Source organism: Lissotriton helveticus, chromosome 3_1, assembly GCF_964261635.1.
Source record: "Lissotriton helveticus chromosome 3_1, aLisHel1.1, whole genome shotgun sequence".
Lineage (NCBI taxonomy): Eukaryota > Metazoa > Chordata > Amphibia > Caudata > Salamandridae > Lissotriton > Lissotriton helveticus.
The window spans coordinates 1,777,574,906-1,777,598,506 of record NC_136061.1 but is presented as its reverse complement, the minus strand read 5'-3'; the positions used below and the strand labels follow the sequence as shown (position 1 = coordinate 1,777,598,506).

At 44.5% G+C, this 23,601-nt stretch overlaps 1 protein-coding gene across 3 annotated transcripts in view; it reads left to right on the top strand.

The window, feature by feature from the left end:
- The window catches only part of RPS6KA1 (ribosomal protein S6 kinase A1), an 844,361-nt gene that overhangs the window by 450,707 nt on the left and 370,053 nt on the right, over positions 1–23,601 (top strand). For all 3 annotated transcript variants that reach the window (XM_078682639.1, XM_078682641.1, XM_078682640.1), the window contains one exon: positions 4,920–5,036. In XM_078682639.1, coding sequence (XP_078538765.1) covers positions 4,920–5,036 — 117 coding nt within the window. The remainder of the gene's footprint in view (positions 1–4,919; positions 5,037–23,601) is intronic.

Sequence of the window (23,601 nt, the reverse complement as noted above, 5' to 3'; positions counted from 1 at the left end):
TCCACACGTGAACCTTTCACTTGTCAGCGCAAGATTTGGGCCTCAGCTGTTCTTTCACCACATGCAGCTGTGTGCTTTCTGCTGGTGTCTGTTGTCGCGCTATGTTTTAGTTTTTCACATTTTCTACTGTGTTCATATTTTACTTTTCCTAGCACATTATGCAGGCAGGATGGGTAATATTATTATAGATTTTTTGCACAATCTTTATTTTATTTTTACTATACATGTTGTGTAAACTATTGTTTGCAGTTAAATTGGCTGAGTTTCCATAACTAATTTCCTATTTCGACTGTTATACTTTTCCTTACCATTTGTGTTACAGACTGACCCACTATGGTTTTTAAGAGTGTTCTATATATATTCCACTGTACCCACGGTAACTCTGGCCTATTACCTTGTGTTGTGATGGGACCTAACTGTGGTACTGTTACTCGGATGTTATGTGCTGAATCTGGAGTCTCTCAACATTACAAATGAATACATTTCTATGTTAATGTTAACTGCTCTTTCTAAATCAATCAACAGTATGATTGTACTGTGTTCATCCTAATTTGATGTTACTGTATTAAAACAGACTCCAAAGCAATAGGGTTGGCACAGGAATAGTCAATTAGTGTACGTGTTTGTAGTGTTCTGTAAATAGGCTTTCTTGTACTAGCTTCTCTTCCATGCTCCGCTTGATTTCATGTCCCCCACCCCCTCATTGCTTTGGGGGTTGATTTCCCCCCCCCCCCCTTCTATTTTCCCACTGCTCTTTGATTCACTTTCGTTGTAGTCCTTCTTCAGTTGGGGGCTGTAGAAAAACACTCAGAAAAGAAAGGTCACCCCAGATTTTTCTCCTTTTGCTGGTTCCCATTTTATTGCTGGTTTTTAGACTACACTCTTGGGCACTACTCATGTCCAGTGTATGTGATATCAACTCTAAAACATGGAGAAATTGGCTAATCCCTGATGGCATATGTGATATTTTTATAAGGCCATGGTATATGGTGTGTAAATGCAAGAAAAGTTACCTGTCACCTTTGGACAGCAGCACATAATGTGACATCCAGTAGTGACTAAAGAAAACATTCTGGTGTACCATTGTAGCCTGACTGCTACCTTGTAAAACCTATAATGTGACCTGTTAAAATACCCATTTTCGATGGGTAAAATCCTCCTCTTTAAATAGTAATTTACTCCTATGTAAGCCTTGTAGCCCGCTCAGCAGTGTGCATGGTATTTAAAAGTGAGAAGTCAAAAATTAATATTACCATGTTACTACAGTGACCAGCACAAAAAGGTTATTTTCACTGTGGCAGGCCTTAACATACTATTACTGTATCTCTGGAAAAGGACCAGCTAGAAAATAATTAAACCACAATTTTTGATAGTTATTAAAAATCCAATTAAATGCTGAACTTGGATTATTAATAAATAATAAGAAAAAAGTAACCTTTGAGGAGTTACCTTTTCCCTGTCGGAAGGTTCTAGGGGCTTATTTGCACTCACTCTCCAGCAGTAGCGCAGCCAGTGATGAACCCCGAAGAGGCATAAATGAGGTGTGAAATTCCCCTCAGGATCAAATAGTAGGCTGATATGGATGAGCAGAGATGACTCCCCTGAACCCCACAGGATATTCAGAGTGGATGCTGTGGGCATCATGTGGTCACATGGTCAAATCCTTCACAGGTCGCATGAGCAACATGTAAGACATAGGGCACACTTTAAAGGTATAGAACAAGATGTAACAGCAATTCTTGTAGAACTCCTGTCTGGATCTGTAGGATCCTGGGTACAGTACCTGCTGCAAACCTGATTTTAGTGTTAGATATAGGAGAGCACTAGTGCTTTCCCGATTACATTCCCCCTCATACCCCCAACCGTCAGAGCCCAAGTTTAGTGTGGCTAAAGACATTCACCATCTTGAAAATGCCCAGACATATTGCATTTTCGGTCTGTTTGCAGTAAGGCAAACAGGAACTTAAAAAAAGGGTAAGTTTGGGCCCGGGTAATTTTACTTGATTGGTTAGGGAGTGCCCAGGGGTTACCCCCTCCACTAGATGGTGACAGGCATAAATGTGGCACCTCCTGGCACCCACTCCAGAACCCCTAATGAACCTGCTGCAGATCAGAATACTGGACCTGCTGTCTGTGACCAAACAGAAGCACTGAACCTGCTCCCTTATTTATCCAGAACAGAGAAGAGAAGTGAAGTGGACTACAGGGGAACAATTGACCTCCTGAGTGGCTACATGGAGACAAAAAACAGCAAGAGGCCTTTTCCTGGAATGCGCAGCTGACCAGTGGCAGCTGGTCCTGGACTGGATCCTGCGGTTGGCCTCTGCCTGATGCCCTGTGAATCTCTAAATGCTTCCCCTGAGGTCATGGTGGGCTTTAGTAGTGTACTCCTGTGGTTGATTGGGACTAAATATTCAGTCAGAAGGTATATTCTTTGACTGGGACAAACCGGTCCGTGTATATGACCCGCACTCTATTGTGGTCAGCCTGACATTGCTCCTAGATCCCAATCTACTGCGATAATAAACTATCATTGATGCTTCATGCTTTTTGGTTCTATTTCTACTTAAAACTTAAACAATTTGTATGTCCAGTACCCCTTTTGGAATTTGTCACTTTATTTCATTATTCTTGTTTGGTGTGTTGTCTTTTACTGTCATGATACTGCATAAATACTTTATACATTGCCCTAAGTTTAACCAGTCTGCTTTGTGCCATAGCTACCAGGGGGTTGAGCTCAGGTTAGTTAGTGACTTGGGAGGTTCACCCGGGTTGTGATTATTCCTTGAAGTGGGCCGTCACCGACCCCAAATAACCTGGCTTTTATTCTTACAGGAGTTTTTCTGTGTATGCTGCTACCCTTGCAGATAAGTTGTTTTATGCACTTGTCAAGGCCCTTTGTATACGATCATTGGATTCTTTAGTTTTTCCTTTACATGCAATCACGAGTGCAAGACTAAGTTATCAAGTAGCAGATGATTTCTGGCAGCCCCTTCTTTCTGTGGTTGCCATTTTACCCATTTTGCATCCAACTTTAAGTTTGCTCAGATTACAACTGGCAGCTAATTTTTCTTAAATTATTCCTAGCGGGGTACATTACATATTGAGGTCTATTTTGCCTTATGGACCACGACTGGTTTGACTTAGTTTACAGTAAGTTTATTTTTAGTCCGATTTGAAATAGTGACATAAAACCTCAATAATTTAGATTTGCCTTGTTCTGTTGTGGGTGATCTAACTGTTAACCAATATATATTTGTTGTGCTACGACTAATATATCAAACAACTGCATATAATGAATTAATGAAACATGAACTGTATGGCAATAATTTCATGCCAATAAACCAATTAAAGGGCTATTTAATTCATGATCTGAATCTGTAAGTGATTTTCTACTTGATGGCGTGTTTCCTATTTGATTGTGTTTTTAAGTATCCACTGTGATTTCCTAAGGCCTGAAGTTGGACAGTGCACCAAGGGAAGATTATCCTTTGCAAGAGAGTCTGTTAGTGAACAGTTACTTGTACTGTTTTCCAACCTGCTGTGTCACAATTGTTTGAAGAGATCCCCCCCCCCCCAAAAAGAAGCAAAATACGTGTCGGGAACTGTACTCGATATGTTTTTGGGAATTGGATGGTTGTAGTATAGAACTCAGGAGAGTTGTTCTGATCCTGATTAAGCTTGATGCCGAGCTCCTGTGTAGATGTGGAGTTTTTGTTTCCCTGGTTGAACTTTGTGTAGCTGGGTTATGTACTGGAATTGCTGAAGTACAAACCCTACTAAAAAACAGCAGAACGCTATATATAAAAGTGGGATTGATAGAAGATCATTTACAAAATGCTATTTGTGTATAAGGAGAGGTGGGAGAGTTTTGTTCACAGTGCTGTGGGGGGAATTGGAGGGGCAAAAGTAACTGGGAGCCAGAAATTAGCATGTAATATATAGTTGGGCTTGGCCCCTTAACTTGTACATTTATATGCATGAACACATTTTCCCATAGACACAGAATGGGCAAAACCCTTTGATGCATCTGGCCCTTTGAGCTTTATCCAACCTTCTTTTGGTGATACTCTAGAAAAGTCTTGGCTCGCCGTTTAATCTGAATAGCCCTTCTTGTAGTGTATTTACTGTTTTTCCCCTAGTGTTTTCTTCGTATTCGCATAGGTTTGACTTCTGTTTGAGTTGTGATTTAATCTGAATTAGTTATTCTTGAAGTGCAAATTGAATATTTTGGATCTGCTCTGAATTGTCATTTTTTTATATTAAATATGTTGTCAGTTATTTCTTTCCAACTGGAGATTTCTAGTTTCTTTATTGTGATTTTGACTGCCAATTCCATGACCTGTGATTTCTCCTTCTCAAAACTCTGAATTGAGTTTACTTCTGTATTTGTGAATTTAATCTTGGGCATTTTCATGTAAAGTGTACTTGTTTAATGCAAGAGAAGCGACACAGTGGTTCACACCTAGAAAACAATTGTTTGAGTGTAACTTCACCAGACTTGGTGCTAATTCTGGCTCTTAGGAGGTTTTGATCTGGTATAGATATTTAGGCTACAATATTTGGGCACATTGAGTTTTCCCACACAGTATTCTCCTATACAATCTCTTCATTCATTTCCTCTCCATTTGACAAGAGAACCAGGTACATGGGTGCCACCGGGAAAAAGCTGCCTAATTCTGTGGTTGTGTCCTAAACCAGTCTGCCAATAAGCCATGTGAGTGTTAATACAGATCCTTACAGAAGTCCTTACACCAAATTACAGAATTGTTTCACAGGCGAGATTTTATGAAGGTTGTTAGCAAACACTTGTAAGACAGTTTCAGAAAATGGATTGAACAGTATCTGTGTGGGGAATGATTTGACCATCCCACAAATAAAGTGCCTGGATTTTTACAACTTTTATTCATTTATTTCAGGATGAGGGCGATATTAAAGAGTTTAACATCACCCATCACGTGAAAGAAGGCTCAGAGAAGGCGGACCCCTCCCAGTTTGAGCTTTTGAAAGTGCTCGGACAAGGATCCTTCGGCAAGGTGAGCTAATCTATGACCCTGCTGCTTTTGGTGGCATGGTTTACCCCAGTGAAGGCAATACACAACCTGCCAAGTTAGATAAAATGTTATGAAATTAAGTCAAGTTTACCTCTAGTGTGGAAGTAGTATCGTGGCGTCAAACCATGCACTACGGATTGTGAGGCTGCAATAGACAGTGTAGATTATGATGCTAGTTGGCGCCGACTGATGGCATCAGCTGCTGATTCTGGTACTGTGATGCCAGAGCAGCTTGGGTTCATGATCATAAGTGATTAGAGCACTTGATGCTGATGTACTGTCAGTAATGACGTGCTCCTAGGGTCAAGGAAACGATACTGGCCAAAAGCTAATTATTCCGAGACTGGAAGCTTCTCTTAAGTATTAAATGAGAACGGTGAAATTTAGGTGAGATTTAGAACACTTGATTGTGTGTTGTCGGCTAAATCTTTCAAACAAATATGACATTTTTGGTCCTCCTTTCTTAAATTATATGCACATATACATGTTAATTCTCCTTTACTCTTTTTAGGTTTGACGTTTAATTGCACTGGTAAATGTACTATATCTATAAATACTCTCCAGGTCATCGAGTCCGCCTCCTTCAGTCATTAGGTTGAGACATTGTTAATCACTGCTTTCATCAGCCCACACGAGTATTAGTTTCACCTTTTCCTTAGTTGCTTGGGTGTGTCTTTCTGAACCATGTGAATGCATGAGGGGCAGTGTAATGACAGTAAATTCTGTCATTACACATTTAATTCTTAATCTCATCCATACACAAATCAATCCTTTTTAAATCTCGCCTGACACAGCTTATGCATGTTTACTTAAAAGGGGCTAAGAGCATTGCCGTTGCTTACCATTGGTTGGCTTCAACACTCTAGTTTCCTTGCTTCAATTTGGTCAGCGAGTGCTGGCTTCACTTCTTTGTATGTTTGTCCCTTCTGTGGAGCATGGCCCAAGTACTGATCCTGGGTGAGTGTCCTTTCACTGCTTGTGTTGTGGGAGCTCCTTTATTCTTTTTATTGAAGCACTTTGTGGGAGTGTGTGTGTTGGTCAGATCTGCCGCCTCTCTGCGCTAACATGCTTTACCTTGCATTTATATCCTCAGGGACGGCACTATAGCCGCAGACATATAAGCACTTTATTTGTTTTGCAAATGCTATTTTTACTGGAATTTGTGTTTGTTTTTGTTCACATGTCCTGCCCCACTCCCATGTTGCTTGCTTGCCCTGTCCCGCCGACTCCTGCGTTCCTTGCTTGCCCTGTGCCACCCACCCACTCTTGCGTTGTTGCTTACCCCGTCCAACCCTCCAACCTGTTGCTTGCTTACCCCGTTCCACCTGCCCAACTCCCTCATTGTTGCTTGCTTGCAGCAACCCTCCTGCTCAACTCTGACATTGTTGCTTGCTTGCCCCGTAAACTGTGTTCTTGTTGCTCCCGTCCCTTTCCCAACCCTCCCACATTGTTGTTGCTTGCCCACTCCCGCATAGTTACTTTCCCTCTCCATCCCCTGCCAGAAAAAGAAAATGCTACGACGCGGCCAGTGCTGGTCACATCATAGCACTTTATTTTCTTCCAACTTTGAGCAATGCTGCACAGCAGCCGTGCTGCTGTACAACATGGCTAAATGATCTTGAAAAATCCAATAACTCTTATGTAGGTGGGACCTATTGGGTTTACCAGTGCTTGTTTTAAGCTATTTGCACTGCAGCAGTAATTTTGATATTGCTCTAGTCGGTGTTCGAGTGCAAAAGTCAAACCTGTTGGCTTTGACTGAGCTGGTTTTCATCCTCATCCTCTCTAATTGCCAACAACAATAATTGCATGCAAATTTAACTTTTTAAAATGTAAGTGCGTCATGATTGGAAATAAAGCCGTTTTTTTGCTTGATTTGTATTGTCTACTTATAACCAATAAAATAAAGATTGCAAAAAGAGAGAAGACATTGAGTAGGCCAATTTGTAATCCGAGACAAGACACATTAAGGATTAACTGACGTTGGTGTATGTCAGATGGGTAATAGAAAGATAAACTTTCAATTTGACTCTGTACCTTCTAATTCAGTTCTTCTTAACCTTTGGATTTATGTGGATCTCCACTGAACCATTACTGGAATCCAGGAATCCTCACTGAGAAATTATTGGAAACCGGGGGCCATCGGCCTAGGCAATTTCGACATTTTGAACCTCAAAACAATGCACGAAGTACAAAAACAGTAGACCAAACACAAATGCTCAAATATATTGTATGGTTCACAATCCAATATAGACAGTTTTTTACATTTTCAATGTTGCTACTTTATTTATACTTAACTTTATATTAATAGTTTTAGTGTTATTTAATTTCGTAAAGCCATTGCTGACCCCCTGAGTAGGCTTTGCGGACCCCCAGAGGTCCTCGAAACCACGGTGCTAATTCACAAGGCAAAGCAGTGATGAGCACAAGACCAAGCAATAAAACAGAATGCTAATCGCAGAGTGCTTCTTCATGAAAGGTAGTGCTTGTTTAAGATCTTCAAAGTGGTGTTCAAGGTTAATAATGCATCAGAATGGCACTGCAGCTGGTAGCTTACCAACGGTGGACAATAATCGAGCACTAAAAGGCATCAAAATGCTAGTAAAAACTGAAGTTTACCACAAAAATACAGCGGAAGTAACTAGAAATATATGTAACAAAGACGACCCTATATGCCCATGGGCAGAGCACAAATCCTAAAAAAAAAAAAAAAAGTTGCGAGACTAACCAAGTTAGGCAGTATGCAAGTGACATCATGACGCGGGACATCATAGTGCATGACACCACGGCGGGTAACATCACAACACATAACCTCAGAGGAAGGGACCTCCGATCTTAAAACTTCACATATGTGTTTCAGGTGTAGCATGAGCACATTTTAGTGCATTACAATATTTAACAAATTAGATTTTGCTTTGGGGTTGTGCCAAAAAATTGATATCACCCTGGCGCAAAATCTGGGCCTCAACTTATAATTTTTTTTTTTTTTTTACTGTCACAAAGAAATTGGCAACCAGAAGAAACCTAGCAGTAAATCTGTTCTGCTTAATTGGTTGCAAAGTCTGTATTTTAAAATATTTTATGGGGTTAAGGCACATGCTGCAGAGATCTTTGTGTGCCAGCTAAATCTTGGGGAATAATAATAATAATAATAATGGTAAAAGAACTGTGGATAATAACGTGTTTCCTGGAGAAATCTGTATTTTGTCAAGTCCCAGTTTTGAATCAAAGTAGCATAGAGAGTTAATATATCTCCTGCAAAGCACATTATGTAACACTCAGATGACAGATTTTATTTAAATTTTATGTAAATGGGTAAGTGGGTTACTGCTTTTAACACAGAGATCCTTTTGTTACTTGCAGTTCATGAATTTTAATCCTTCTAATATAGCACAGTGAGCTGTGAAGGACATGTTACTCCTACACCTTGTAACCCTTACTGTCTTACGTAACACATCCTGTACATTGATTTACCAACATATGATTTATTGTCCATGTATAATGTGTACGTGTGATGTAAAACGCTCTGACACCATGCATTGGGATGAGTAGTGCTAAAGCGCTACAAAAAGAATAAAACAAAATAGCGGTATTTAAATTTTTTGGTAAATACTGGGACAGACCAACAGATCTGATATACTTAGTGTATGCATATCTCTTATACACAGGGACTGAACAAAGTGTAAAACATGCCTCTCTTAAGTACCAATGAAGTGATAACAAGCTCTGATCCTTTGTTTTCTCTCTATTGCATCTAGGTGTGAGGCTCTCTATAACTCCCAGTCAGGATACTCCGACCAAAGGGAGGCCTGATGGCCCCTTAACTTAGGCCTTCTTTATGGGCCCAGCTGGAATCTGATAAGTCCCTCCCTGCATGCACTTTGCTGCTCGGAAAGAAATAAGACAACGTGCAGGCGCTGCTGAAAGTGTTCTGGTGTTTGAAAATTACACCAGGACAAATTTAGCATGTTTCTGTGGGGCCCACCCTCTGAAAATAGTGGCTAGACGCAGTCTACCCTCGTATACCCTTGACTTGTGCACTATCCACAGGATCAGGATCAATACTTATTACCACAACAATAGTGGAATACACAATCTAATTGACATGATTGATTCCTAAATGAATTTAGAAAAAAGCACAGGACAAACAGTTTCTGTAAAAATTGTATTGTACCAATTCATGTTTAGTAAAAATCGTGACTTGAGTGAAGATAGTGCAGACGACACAGTGCTCAGAAAGTGAATGTATTTATGCAGTGTACTACATAGGATACTGTTCAATTCCCTGTGGCAGAGTATGTTGTTCCAAATAGTTTAGAACAAGGTAGTTGTTCAAATTCTCTGTCCCTTTGTATTGCTACATTGGACAACCAAATGGGGGGGTGGACTTGGTGGGGGGGGGTGAGCGGGTTCGGGCTCGAAGGAGCGTTGGAGCACTGACATAGGCACAGAGGCGGAGATCACGTCACGTATCACGCTTGACCTAAGGGGTCTCCTGCCTTCACCCTCCTATGGGGCACCGTGTCCCAACTATAGGGCTTCAGATACAAGCCATATCACGGTGGAGTGTGATCTATATCACCCCACTGAGTGGAAATCCTCTCACCACAGTCTGGTAAGAGTGGAGCCCGCAGTTTACCTGTTTGTTTTGGTCCTGATGAATGCCACGGACCCAATTGGGCCATTTGGCAGAAACATGTCAACCCTATTGATATCGATGGGGGGACATTAATATCCCCATTACACTGATCACTTTGTTTTAATTACCATACAGATGCCAGCAATATTAAAATACAATTTGACATCTTTAATGGCTTTTTAACCTCACTATCTTTCTTTATGGGCCCCCACTTAGTTTAGAAGTGCATCCCTGTTGTCAGGTGTATACCTGCCCTCTATCAAACCAAGTTTTTAGAGGGCGAGGACTGGTTAATGATGAAGCATGACACCGGGTGGTGTGTGAGACCAGTCCTTCACTTTTTGTGAGATGCCTGCACTCACAGATTGATTAGCACTAGCGACACCTTACTGGGAACGGCTTCATTGTGTTAAACAGTTTCTGTTGGAGGCTGCCAGCTCCTAGCACCCAGTGCCTCTGGTTCCCTCATCCCAGATTCAGTCTGGAGTTTGTGGTTTCCCATTGCTGACAATCCACCATCTGTGGTAGTACCGTGACTATCACTGGCTTACCGTCGACGACGAGAATTTCTCCATCAACGATGGCACTAACCTCAAAACATCCAGTTTGTTATGCAGGTCCGTCAACACCGTTCCATCAATCTGTGCAAAGTCAATTCAGGGCACAAAACATTTCTCTTCTACCTCCCAGCCATCTGTTGGATGTAGAAGATTCGGATGAGGATGAAGGCCAGTTTCAAGTGGCACGTAGTCCTTCAGAACTGAACGTTAAATATCAAGAGGAGGATGATGACTATGATGATGAAGAGTAGTATCACCAGCATTATCTGGCCCCTCCTGCTCAGTACCAACAATACAAATATTTTGAACAGCCTAGGCAGCAGCCTGCACAATTACCTCCAGCATTAATTCTAGACCTTCAGAATATGCTGGTGGATTATACAAGAAGGTTTCCTCCTCAAGAGTATAATGTTGTAGCTCCTCCACCTCTGCAGGTAGCTCCTCAGACACCGCTACTTCTACCACCTCCCATCCATGGGTTGGCACTGTGTCCCATGGCTCCGCCTCTTCCCAGAGAGGCCCATACTACATCTGAGGATGAGCAGGAAGGAGGAGAGATACCAGACCCTCCTCCACCTGCTGATGAGGGATGACTACATAGCACCAAAGCCATCCCCAACGCCTCATCATCCTTCAGACTCGCCTCCGAAGGATATCAGAGGATTTAATAATATTATGGACAGGGCCGCTAACAGATTTCATCTTTCAACAATTGTGCATCAATTGAACTGTTTCCTTTATAATTTTAAGGACCAGGCAAGAAAGAATGTCATATCAATACCCATCATTGATCATATTTGGCAGGAGGGAATTAAGGTCATGAAGACACCAGCTTCTGTGGTTCCTGTGCTGCCAAGGTTGGACAAGAAATATAGAACACCTGGGGGCTCTCCTGCGTGTCTAACAAGTCACCCCAAGCCTGACTCAGTGATCTCTCAGGCGGATCAGAGACAATCAAAAAATCCATCTTCTCCTATCATTTCTCCACCGGACAAGGAGGATTGGCGCCTTGTTTCAATTGGCAAAACATTTTCATCTATGGCGGCAGTCTCAGTTAGAGCTTCTAACGCTGTGCCCATTTTAGCCCATTTATGATAGGCAAATGTGGTCCAACATGGGTACAATGAAGGATGTCCTCCCGGAAGATAGTAAAGGGAATTTCTTAAAATACTCATGGAAGGAGAAAGAGAAGCGTCAGAAATGATTGACATTGCTATGGACATTGCCACAACTGGTTTCCGGCAGTTAGCTGGTGCTGCAGTTTTAAGGCGACAGGAGTGGTTGAAAGCAACAAATTTCCACCCGGGAGTTCAGACCAAGATTTTAGATATGGCCTTTGATGGCGACAGCCTTTTTGCCAGCCATATTGATGAGGCGCTTACTGCCATTAAAAAAGATACTGATACTGCTAGGGCGCTTGGAACCCTGCAGTACTGCAAGGTGCCCTTTCAGGGAGCCCAAGGTAGGGGTTTCTCCAATTACAGGAGGACTTACCAATGTTCCCAGTCCTATCAGACTTACCAGCCGCAATATCGACAAGAGGATCAGCAGCAATTCTACCGCCAAGCGCCTACAGATGGTTTCTCCAGGCAAGGCTCCAAACGAAAGCCAGAATCCCAAGGCAGTGACTCTGGCCACAAGCAGTGATTGCAGCAGGGTACCAGCTGCTTTTCCTTTCCCCCCGAATGGTGCGAAAATCTCAGAACATATCGACCAGTGGTGAGACATCACTTCAGACAAGCCATCACTTCAGACAAGCCATCACTTCAGACAAGTCATCACTTGAGACAAGTGGGTCCTGGATCTAATCTCTTATGGCCACACATTGGAATTCATTCAAAAACCTCCCAATACCTCTCCCAGGGGATTGCACCACCTACTCAAAAAAGAAGCAAGTGTCATGCTTTAGCAAGGGGCAATAGAAAAGGTCCCTTTTTTCCCCAGAGAAGGAAAGGCTTCTACTCCTGCTTCTTTCTCATTCGCGAAAAATCGGTATTGTGGAGGCCTATCCTAGACCTCAGAAAATTGAACACATTTCTAAAGAGTAAAACATTCAGGATGGTTACACTTTCGGACATCCTGCGACGCCTCAACAGTGGCGATTTCAGTACTTCATTGGATCTCGAGGATGCATACTTTCATGTCCCTATTCATCCGAAACACAGGAAATTCCTTGGGTTCACAATGGCTGGTATCCACTATCAATTCCGAGTCGTTCCATTCGGCCGGAAATCGGCTCCACGGACTTTCCCGAAATTTCTTGCTCCAGTGGCGGCAGCCCTGAGAAGCAAAGGTCATCAGGTATTCCCTTACCTCGAAACACAGGAAATTCCGTCTGTTCACAGTGGCTGGCACTCACTATAATTTCCGAGTCCTTCCATTCGCCCTGAATTCGGCTCCACAGACTTTCACGAAATTTCTGGCTCCAGTGGCGGCAGCCTGATAAGCAAAGGTCATCAGGTATTTCCTTACCTCGATGACTGGCTGCTAAAGGTGCAATCTTCTCGCTTAGTGAAAAATGCAACATACTATTTCCTCACTTTTTTTCACAAACTGGGTCTCTTGATCAATTACCAGAAATCTTCGATCCTCCCACACCGGATAATGACATTCCTGGGTGCCAAATTGAACACCATTCAGAACAAAGATTTTCTTTCCCAGGAAAGACAACAAAGGTTAGGAACATTAGCACTCAAACTCAGCAGAAAAAAAGTGTTTCTGTGAGTGTGCAAATCTCTACTGGGAATGCTCTCTTCGGCAATAGATCTTGTGCCACTGACTTGATTGCACATGAGTCCTCTTCAAGTGCAACTGCAACGTCCATGGATTCAAACCACAGGTTTATTTGATGACGTGGTCAATGTCACTCTTCAGATGGAGGGCCTACGGTGGTGGACTCAGACTTCACATCTCTCCCGAGGCCAGTCTTTTCTTCCAGTCATCCCAGATTACATAGTAACAGATGCTTCTATGGAAGGCTGGGGTGGACACTTACAGGACCTGCAAGTGCAAGGGAAGTGGTCCTTTGCTCGACGGCAGATGCACAGAAACTGGTTTGAATTGAAAGCCATTTTCTTATCTCTTCAGGCTTTCCTTCCTCGAATACAGGGGTCGTCGGTGTTGATCCAGAGGGACAACACCACAAGCATGTTTTATATCGACAAACAAGGGATAACAAAATCTCTAACTCTGTCACAGGATGCACAGCAGTTGTGTAACTGGCTGACGCTCTGCCGAATTTGCTTGACGGCAGAACATGTCCCAGGTCTCAGGAATACCTTAGCGGATACCCTGAGTAGAACGAACAACAGCTGTCGAATGGGAGCTCAAACAAGACCGCTAGAAAATATATTTGCAATCTGGGGAAAGCCAGCACTGGACCTGTTTGCGACCCAGATCAACTCCAAATGTGGTTTCTTCGCAAGCAGATTCCCTCTCCCAAACTCTCGAGGGAATGGTCTTTTGATGCGCTGGTCAGGAATCTATGCATATGCTTTCCCCCCCATTTCTTTGATACGCAGGGTACTCCCGAAAATGAAATGGGAGCACTGCCGCATTCTGCTGATAGCCCCCAGGTGTCCCAGGCAACACTTGTACATGGAACTCCTCCTGTCGAAATTTCAGCCCATCTGTCTGTTGGCAACACCAACGCTGTTGACAAAGAACAAAGGCCAAGTGCGTCACCCGGAGCCAGCTTCTCTGCAACTGCATGCTTGGCTCCTGAATACATTGCATTTAGAAATTTGAATATTGTGCAAGACTGCAAGGACATTATTTGCAAACCCAGAGCTGACGGCACCAATAAGACTTACAGACTTAAGTGGAAGCGTTGTTGTGTATGGTGCAAACACAAGGAGATATATCCCTTTCTCTCTGCTCCACAGGAGGTCCTGCCTTATTTGCTTTCTCTAGCAAAGTCTAGTCTTGCGCACTCGTCAGTTAGGGTTCATATGGCTGCTATATCAAGATACAGACGAGCGCCACATACTCCACCTTTATAGTCCACAAGAGTTGTAAAGCAAATTATGAAAGGACTGTTTAGAGTGCTCCCACCCATGAGAGCTCCACCTCCAGAATGGCAGCTTAATGTGGTGTTGTCTCAATTGCTAAAACAGCCATTCGAGTCCATTCACAAGGCAGAATTGAAGTATTTAACCTGGAAAGTCTCCCTTCTAGCACTTACTTCGACTAGAAGGGTTAGTGAAATTCAAGCCTTTACCATATCCCATCCGTTCTTGCGGTTCACTGATGAAACAGTCATTCTGAGGACTAACCCTAAGTTTATCCCAAAAGTTCCTTCACAATTCCATTTGAATGAGCCTGTTTCTCTAGGGACTTTCTTCCCTAACCCTTCCACGCCTGGGGAAAGAACATTACACACACTAGACCTAAAGAGATGTCTTAATTTTTATTTACAAAGGACTAAAGACCTACGGAAATCAAATCAGTTGTTCGCAGCTTATGGTCAAAGCTGTCAAGCGCTGTAGTATCTAAAGCTACCATAGCCAGGTGGATAGCGAGCACAATACAATTTTGCCATGACAAGGCTGGCAAGCCATTATCAAGGACTGTGAGAGCGCACTCCACCAGAGCAGTTTCAGCATCAACTGCTCTGTTTGCAGGAGTTGCACTTGAAAAAATCTGCAGAGCTGCAACTTGCAAAACGACGCACACGTTTGCGCAGCATTACTGCCTGGAATCATCGCCATGTACTGACGCATCTGTGGTACAGGCAGTGTTAAGCAACCAATTTTGTTAAGGTAAGCCTCTTTCAAGAGAGGTTTCATTAAGGGATGTTTTGGATGCAGTATATGTTTCTTAAATATATCTATGATTCTCCAGTATTGGGGTGTCTTTCATAGATTCACAAGCGTGAATATTCCCCGTCGTCGAAGTGGGAGTCCCACGGTACATAACATAGCAATATAGCCGTAACACAAGCATATATACATAGAGAAAGCAAAAACCATAGAGCTTTTCCTACATAGACAATATATCACTTCTATGATATATCCTAGTCATTATGTTTTGGTCCAAATTCCGGCCAATCAGGAGTCCGCACCCTCTTAGAATGTTCTCCTCAGAGGCTCAGGCCCTCCAGATTTTCTACCACACGTCTTGTGAAGGGAGTCTCTCTGAGCTCTGCTCAGTCTTCTAATTTATCTCAATAATTTAGTTTTTGGAATGTCTACCACCAAGAAGTCCCTCTTCAGACCCTATGGTTCCTGTGGAAAGCAGAGACTTCATTCTGAAGACCCTCATACAAAATTTATTTATTGCCTGTATCCTGAGCATCAAGTTAGGGTTTGCAAAATATGTAGAACCTTCTCTCAGAAGACCTTGAAAGACCGAGAAGGACATCTCCTTCTGTGGCTACAGAATTTGAAGACTTCAGAGAACCCTGTCTCTGATGTGGAGAGTGTGTCTTCCATCAAAACTTCTTCATTTTTGAAGAGAACCAGTGAACACCTGAAGACATCTCCTAAACCTAAGGTAATGAAGAAACAGCTCAAGAATCAGCCTTCCACTTCAAAAGGGGTGAGTTCTCCCCCTCAGAGTCTTCCTACACCTGTTACGCCCTCGAGAGCTGACTCCCAGGCGTTTAAGACTCCATCTACGCAGTTTTTACCTCAAAAACTGCTCATCTCGACGACGACTTCATCATCACTTCCCCTGTCACGAGATCTGCCGTCGACGACTTCAGCATCATCTATGAAGACAGCAATGATCCTGTCGTCGGCATCTTTGCAGTAGACAGTTGTATATGTGAAGGTGAGGCCTATCTCGTCGACTATACCTTTGACATCGTCGACGATATCATCCAGGCAGAAGAGGAGGAAGGCTTCGTTAACACTTGCTTTGCCGTCGACCGGATCGGTCGGCCGGCGGGCTCTGTCGGCTGGCGGGCTCTGTCGGCCGGCGGGCTCTGTCGGCCGGCGGGCTCTGTCGGCTGGCGGGCTCTGTCGGCCGGCGGGCTCTGTCGGCCGGCGGGCTCTGTCGGCCGGCGGGCTCTGTCGGCCGGCGGGCTCTGTCGGCCGGCGGGCTCTGTCGGCTGGCGGGCTCTGTCGGCTGGCGGGCTCTGTCGGCTGGCGGGCTCTGTCGGCTGGCGGGCTCTGTCGGCTGGCGGGCTCTGTCGGCTGGCGGGCTCTGTCGGCTGGCGGGCTCTGTCGGCTGGCGGGCTCTGTCGGCTGGCGGGCTCTGTCGGGCGGCGGGCTCGGCCGGCGGCAGCTTCGTTGGCTGGGTTGTCCTCGTCGGCGGTGGCTTCATTGGCGATGGCTTTAGTTCCACTAAAGTCTTCAAGTTCTCTTCAACGACGCCATTCGTCTTTAGAAGCTCTGTTGCCGATTCCAATCCCTTCTCAGCCTCCAGCGGAGTTATTTTCTTCAGATGATGAGGATTCTGATGAGGATGGTAGATTCAGGGCGGCTCAAAGCCCTTCGGAACTGCTTCTAAAATGTCAGGACTCCGATGAGGAAGAAGACCTAGAAGAAGAAAGAGGAAGATTACTCTACCTGTGCGTCCATTGGGGCGCTGGGGCGTTGCCCCACTAATGCCGGCACGGCCTCATTCATCATTATAATTAAATATTTCAAATTCTTTGTTCCACAGCGTCGGAACGTGTTCTGACGCTAGGTCCAATCAGGACGCTGTCACGCTGAAGGGGGTGGGGCTGCGCAGCACTGAGGGTTTGAGTCAGACTGACAGCGGGTGAGCGCACTACCGCGCATATTCAGCTTTGGGCTGGTCGTTTTTAGTACCAGCCCAAACATGCGCAGTAGCCTTCCCCTTAGGCGACCGTGGGTTGCTTGTTTCCGCAGCCCCGGTCTCCTAATGGGCGGAGAGTATCCCTGCCCTCAACCAATCCTGGTGCTGCTCCCAGCGTCCATATTGGCTGAGAGGGGTTGTGACGTGGCTGTTCCAGTTCCAAAGTTGAGGCGGAAGGCGGCACAGACCCGGGTCACGTACGTTTTTTATTTTAAACCAACTCACCCGCAAGTATTGCGAGTCACCACTGGTTCAGTTTGAGGGGCTTGCGGTGGCGCTCACACAGGTCTGCAGAGTCTTGTGGTGGAAGAGATATCCTCTGGGTGATCTCCACCAGGTTAGAGAGCTGCACGTTCCTGGGGAGGTCAGTCCATGTACACTCGGTCGGTTTAACTTCTGAAGGGCGGGTGCATGCTTGAGATGATCACGGGATACCACGGGCACGTTGCACTTGTCTGATCACAGAGGATTAGTTTGACGAGATATCTGTACTATTTCTGTCCGACAAAGTGAGTTCAGAGCAGCCTGATAGCGGCTTCAGATATATTATTATTCAGACGTGCCTTGTGTGTGAGGGGTGCAGAAAAACTGGCATTCTGGGATGGAAACAAGGAGCCATATTTTCACCAAAACGAACTTCAAATCAGTTATTTCACAGTTTAAACGTGAGCTCACCCACATATCAGCAAGCCTTCCCCCACCCCCACCCCCACCCCCACTGCAGGATGTGTCCACGTCACGCAGGGGCTGCTTGTCTTTATATCAGGCCCTCACCTCGTACCTTCAGGCGATGCACGGATGTGCGTGCACTAGTACACGCTGATTTCCCCAGATCTACCTCCAACGTGTACAGCAATAATGAATAACCACCAGGTTACAGAGTAACGTTCCACCTGCCATCAACACCTGATATGGGGTAGTAGGCGCTATATAAATGCAATTACAATACAGTACAACGCCTCCATGTGCACCGTCATTATATCACTTTTTTCTAATTTATTTTAAGCTCATCCAACTAAAGATACTATAACCACTGCTCGCGCTACTAACCTTACCTTAACCCTAGTGTTAAAGCTAACTGTAACTCTGCCTGCCCTGTACCCTAACCCTTCCTTTACCCCCGCCGCTGCCCAAAGCCTCTCCCTTACGGTGAGCACAAAGAGAAGGTGCTGTGAAAGCGGGCATATCTTTGCTTAAAGTGTGTAGGGACACCCGTTCGCGCATTGTGGGTACTGGCTACACACGTAAGTGCAGTGCACTTAGAAGGGAAACAGGGCGCAGTCACTGGTGCTACCGTGTTACAGAGCACGGCGGAGGGGACCTGCCAGGCTCCACTGGCTGAGGCTGGTCTCGGAGAGTTTGTGCAGGATAGGCGCACCAAGGGGTATGCATTAAGGAGGCAGAGGTGGGGCATTGAAAAACCTCTAAAAACCGCATGCATGCAACTATGCTGTGCATGATGTCTAGAACTGGCGTTGCTGACTTAAGCACAGAGTTAACACAAATATATATATATATATATATATATATATATATATATATAACCGCAAACAACAGAAAACCGCTCCAAGTTGTATCTGTTTCTTGGTGCCAATTAGTAAGTGACGTGGGTGTGGAATTATGTCCCTCTGAGCTGATTTTCGTCAGCCAGCAAGCTCGTTGTGTTTTACCTTCAATTTTTTTGTGCAATTAGAGGGAGGGGTGTTGCAGCAAGGTGAATTGTAAGTGTTTGACTCTGCGAAAAGTGGACTTCAATAGTGCAGCATACGGTGCTAAACATGCTTAACATGGTATAGCCAAGTGCAGAGAGTTGGACTTAAAAGCACAGACTAGAATGTTGGGCAGAGCATAGGGCTGGTCAGCCCACGAGAGAGACCATACTCCTTTAAACAGCTTGATTTTGGGTGATTACACCACGTGCTATGTGTAGATGTGAAGAATGCAGGATGGAATTGAAATTTGCCCTGTGTGGAATGTAGGGTAAGCATGTTTGGAAAATGGGACAGAACAGCGTGAAAATGAATGCTCAATGCAGAATACGAGTCTACACAGGTCAGAGAGAGGGAACTGTGCCTTGCAGGGCACGGCACTGCTCAAAGAAACAAGAGGGAGTTTACTATGCAGCACATTGCATTGCACATTGAAGTACAGAACAATGGGAGGCATAGAGCATGGGACGGCAGCACAGAATAATGGACTAGGGTGTGTACAAGGTTTGACTGAGTAGTACGACATATGGTTCTGGGAGGGCAAAATGTTACACTTGTGCATAATGTCATTTTATGCAACCTAGAGTGTGTGTCTGGCTGGCCTATACTGATCTTGTTTTTCACCCACTTCCAACACGTGTCTATTCTGGCTTCTTTTGTGCTAAGCTGTTCTGTAACTCTGGGTCCATCTCTGCCTCTTATTTGGATATTTTCTGCAGTCTTCACCTTCAACTTGTGCAGTCCATAACACAGTGCTCTGGATTTAAGCCTTGTTCAGTGTCAATTGCAGTTTGGAGCAGCTGACAGAACTCCTGCTTGTCTTATCTAAGGAGTTAGCAATCAGCGCATGCCTGCACTCTGTTATACCATTGTGTTCTTGCAGTACAATGCTGTTGACCAGTGAGGAAGTGCATTCTGGAAACAGTGAAAAGAGGATCCCGAAGAGGAAGGAGAGTGGGTTGAAGATGTGCACATGGACAAGATATGCAGAGAAGAAGTTGAACCCCCCCTCCGAATCTCCCTTATTGCCGTCGAGCTCGCTCGCTCGCATACGTTGCTTTCTTCTGCATCTGCCACACCAGTTTGAAATTCCACCAGCCGCCACTGACCTCAACCACCTAGTCAAGCCACTAAAGACCCATTAGCGACACCTTCTGAATCGACGACTAGGACACAACAGCAACAGACCCCTCATGTTTTAGAGGAGGATAATGATGATGACGAGAGAGAAGAGTGTGAGCTCGATGATAGATCCATACTTTCAGACTGGGACAACTACCATATTCAAATGCCATCTCCTACTCCAGTTCCTCTGGACTCACCACCAGTAGACATTGGTAGTTTTCATGCGCTCATGGAAAGAGCTGCGAAAAGATTTCAACTTCCCATGATGATAACCGAAGAAGATTGCTTCTTATATGATTTTAAAGAGCAGCCTCAAAAACAAGTGCGCTCTATTCCCATCATCAATTTCATTTGGCAAGGAGGACTTAAAATCATGCACAGTCCTAATTCTAGTCCAGCCATTCTACCGAGGCTGCATAAAAAGTACAAGGCACCCGCAAATACACCTGCTTGTTTAATTTCTCAGACAAAGCCTGATTCCCTCATTACTCAGGCGGCACAGCGCCCATCAAGAAATCCTTCATCTCCAATATCCTCACCACCTGACCGTGAAGGTAGGCGCCTTGATGCTATAGGCAAGGCATTTTCAACAATGGCGGCAACAACAGTCCGGGCTGCCAATTCTATGGCCATTCTTGCTAGTTACGACCGGCAAATGTGGTCAGACATTTCCGCCCTTGTTCAATTAATTACCAGAATCTTCAAAGGCTGAGGCGTTAAAAATTCTACATGAGGGAGAAAAGATTTCTTCGGAGATGGTTGACTGTTGCATCGACCTCTCTTCCACTGGTTTCCGCCTTTTGGCTGGGGCTGTGGTTCTCAGGAGAGAGGGCTGGCTTAAGGCCACATCTTTTCATCAGGAGATACAAACTAAAATATTAGACATGCCTTATGATGGAGAATCTTTCTTTGGCCAACATCTAGATGATGCCCTTCAGACAATAAAGAAAGACACCGACACGGCTCGTGCTCTTGGAACTCTCCAATTTAAAAGTCAACATTTTCGAGGAGCTAGAGGTCGTGGATCCTCCTCCTCTTTTCGAGGTACCTCCAGCCAATGTAAACATGGGCAACAACGATACTCCTCCCAGAGTCAACAATCGTACAGGCAACAACACTCGTCCTCTTACGGAGGAAAGGACTCTTCTAAAAAAAACAATGACTTTCATCACCAACTATTTCTAACCCCACCCGATTGTTCTGGGGTTGGAGCGCGAATCTCACACTTTTACTCAAAATGGTCACTAATTACTACAGATCAATGGGTCCTGAATATTGTACGCAGGGGACATGCATTAGAATTCCTCAAAATTCCTCCCAATTCTCCACCAAGAGATCCACCTTCTACCCATCTGGAGGAAGTTTTAAAACAACTCTCAATACTAATAAGGAAAGGGGCGATCGAAGTGGTGCCAAAACTCCAAAGGGGCAGAGGATTTTATTCAAGGTTCTTCCTCATACAGAGAAAGTCGGGAGAATGGCGTCCTATTCTGGATCTACATGCCGTAAACAAATACATCAAAAAACAAACTTTTCGCATGTTGTCCCTTCAGGAGGTACTTCCTTTATTTTCTCAAGGAGAATATATGACCACTTTGGATCTCCAGGATGCTTATTTTCATCTACCAATTCTGCGAAGGCACAGAAGATTTCTCAGATTCCGAGTAGCCGGAAAGGACTTCCAATTCAAAGTTTTTCCTTTCTGGCTTCGTTCCGCTCCCCGAGTGTTCACCAAAGTCCTTGCACCGGTGGCAGCTTACCTTCGCCTGCAAGGAGTTCAAATCTTTCCATACCTAGACGACTGCTTGCTAAAAACACGGTCATTCGAGCAGGCTTCGAAAAAAACTCAAATCTGCAAGTCCTTCTTTCAGTCCCTTGGCCTCACATTCAACATGGAAAAGTCTCAATTTCTCCCTGCTCAAAACAGACTGTTCTTGGGAGCCATTCTAGACACCAAGCTAGCAAAAGCTTTTGTGTTACACGAAAGACGTCTGCGTCTTCACAACTTAGCAGCCTCCCTCCTATTAAGAGTCCGCTTCTATCAGACAGTTGAAATATTTCCAAGGGATGTTGTCCTCTTGCATCTCTCTTGTTCCTCACTGCCGACTAAAAATGATTCTTATTTAGGAGGAGTTGGACAAACAATGGGCTCAAGTTTCAGGAACCTTCAACGATGTAGTCAGTCACATCTCGAATGAAAAAAGGTCTCATGTGGTGGACTCTCGAAAAGAACGTCTCTTCAGATCATCCGTTCCTGATGGACACTTCAAGCAACAGTCTCACAACAGCTGCATCTCTAGAAGGCTGGGGTGCACATCTTCAGGGATTAACAGTAAAAGGAAAGTGGAACATTCAGCAAAAGACCTGGCACATCAATCTACTAGAGGTGTTGGCCATTTATCTAGCACTAAGTGTTCCGTTTCATCATACAAGGAGCATCAGTGTTGGTTCGAACGGACAACACAACGTGCATGCACTACATAAACAAACAAGGAGGCACAAAATCCATCCTACTGTCCTATCAGGCTCAGCAAATTTGGGATTGGGCGATTCAGAATCAGGTCGTCCTTTCAGCAGTGCATGTTCCGGGACCGTCATACAATCTTGCGGATTCGCTGAGCAGGTCTTCTACAACCAACCCAACCACTAGTGGGAGTTACATCTTTCGGGTATGGAGTCGCCCTAATCTGGATCTATTCGCAACACATCTGAACCTCAAATGCCTGTCCTATGTAAGTTGGCTTCCCCAACCAGAGTCATGCGGAAATGCCTTTTGATGAATTGGTCGACATTCTATGCCTACATTTTTCCACCAATACCTCTAGTTCCCAGAGTTCTTCGAAAGATGAGGAAAGAACCCTGTCACATTATTCCAATAGCTTCCAGATTGCCGAGACAAGTATGGTTCACGGAACTCCTACTTCTGTCACAGTGTGACCCGATCATTCTTAGCCCTCTTCCGAATCTTCTAACCATGGATCAGGGCCAAGTTTGTCAAGCCGACCCAGCATCTCTACGCTTAGCGGCTTGGAACCTGAGCACTATGAATTTCTGAATTTGGACATTCCTGCGGATTGTAGAGGTGTCCTGGCAAAGGCAAGAGCACCTTCAACTGTGAAGACATACAAACTCAAATGGAACAAATTCGGTCTATGGTGCAATGGTGCCCAGGTGCATCCTATTCATTCCACGCCGGAGCAACTTTTGCCTTTCTTGTTACACTTGGCAAAGTCAGGCCTCTCGTTTGCTACCTTAAGTTTTTCTAGCAGTAATCTCATGATACCGTCAAGATGGCTCTAACTCTCTTGACTCTTCCAGAGTCATTCAACAATTTTTTAAAGGTCTTTTTCGTATATTCCCTCCAATTCGTCGGCCACCTCCTCCCTGGCATTTAAACATTGTCTTGGCACAGCTAATGAGACACCCGTTTGAGCCAATCCATAAGGCTGATATTAAATACGTTACCTGGAAAACTTCTCTACTTCTGGCTCTCACTTCCTCACGTCGAGTCAGTGACATTCAGGCATTTACTACTAAACCGCCTTTTCTTCAGTTATCTAAGGACTCAGTCTTGTTTCGCACCAATCCAGCCTTCATTCCTAAGGTGCGGTCGGACTTCCACCTCAATGAACTAGTTGTTTTGAAGACCTTTTTCCCCCAATCCTCAGACACCAGCAGAGAGATCACTTCATTCTTTAGATATTAAGAGGAGTCTAAAATTCTACCTTCAAAAGACTACTATACGTAAA